This window comes from Meleagris gallopavo, chromosome 5 (assembly GCF_000146605.3).
Source record: "Meleagris gallopavo isolate NT-WF06-2002-E0010 breed Aviagen turkey brand Nicholas breeding stock chromosome 5, Turkey_5.1, whole genome shotgun sequence".
NCBI classification, from domain to species: Eukaryota; Metazoa; Chordata; class Aves; order Galliformes; family Phasianidae; genus Meleagris; species Meleagris gallopavo.
The window spans coordinates 876,934-877,295 of record NC_015015.2 but is presented as its reverse complement, the minus strand read 5'-3'; the positions used below and the strand labels follow the sequence as shown (position 1 = coordinate 877,295).

Below are 362 nucleotides of genomic sequence, written 5' to 3'. Positions count from 1 at the left end.
ACCGGAGCCCGGCCGTAAAATCAAACGGGACGTCGGCTGCCTAACGCGACCGCTCCGGGCGAAAGGTTAGACGAGAGCGCAGCGCCTTACCCCTTCAGCGTGGATCCCAAGTTCATCTGGTTCCACGTCATGCATTCCAGCTGTGATGTCATTTGGTATAAATTGTCACTGCGGTGGAAATAGCCAGAATTAGAACCAAATGCGCCGCCATCGGTATAGCACCGACTCGTCTAAATAGCAACATTTCGTTATCGTCTTTAGATCTAAAAACAGTAACATATTTATTTATGCAACGTGTCTTATCGATGTAATCATTTGTGCCTCGGGAAAAGGAGGAGAGGGGAAGGGAAGGGAAGGGAAGG

At 49.4% G+C, this 362-nt stretch overlaps 1 protein-coding gene across 4 annotated transcripts in view; it reads right to left on the bottom strand.

Annotated features, from left to right (window-relative positions):
• Nucleotides 1-347, bottom strand: part of WT1 (WT1 transcription factor) — a 25,471-nt gene extending 25,124 nt beyond the window's left edge. For 2 of the 4 annotated variants that reach the window (XM_010710690.3, XM_010710689.3), the window contains exon 1: nt 91-347. In XM_010710690.3, the coding sequence (XP_010708992.1) occupies nt 91-152 (62 nt within the window). In that variant the 5' untranslated portion in view covers nt 153-347. The remainder of the gene's footprint in view (nt 1-90) is intronic. The other 2 variants (XM_019615230.2, XM_010710686.3) reach the window with 2 other exon arrangements.
• Between the last annotated feature and the right edge of the window lie 15 nt (nt 348-362).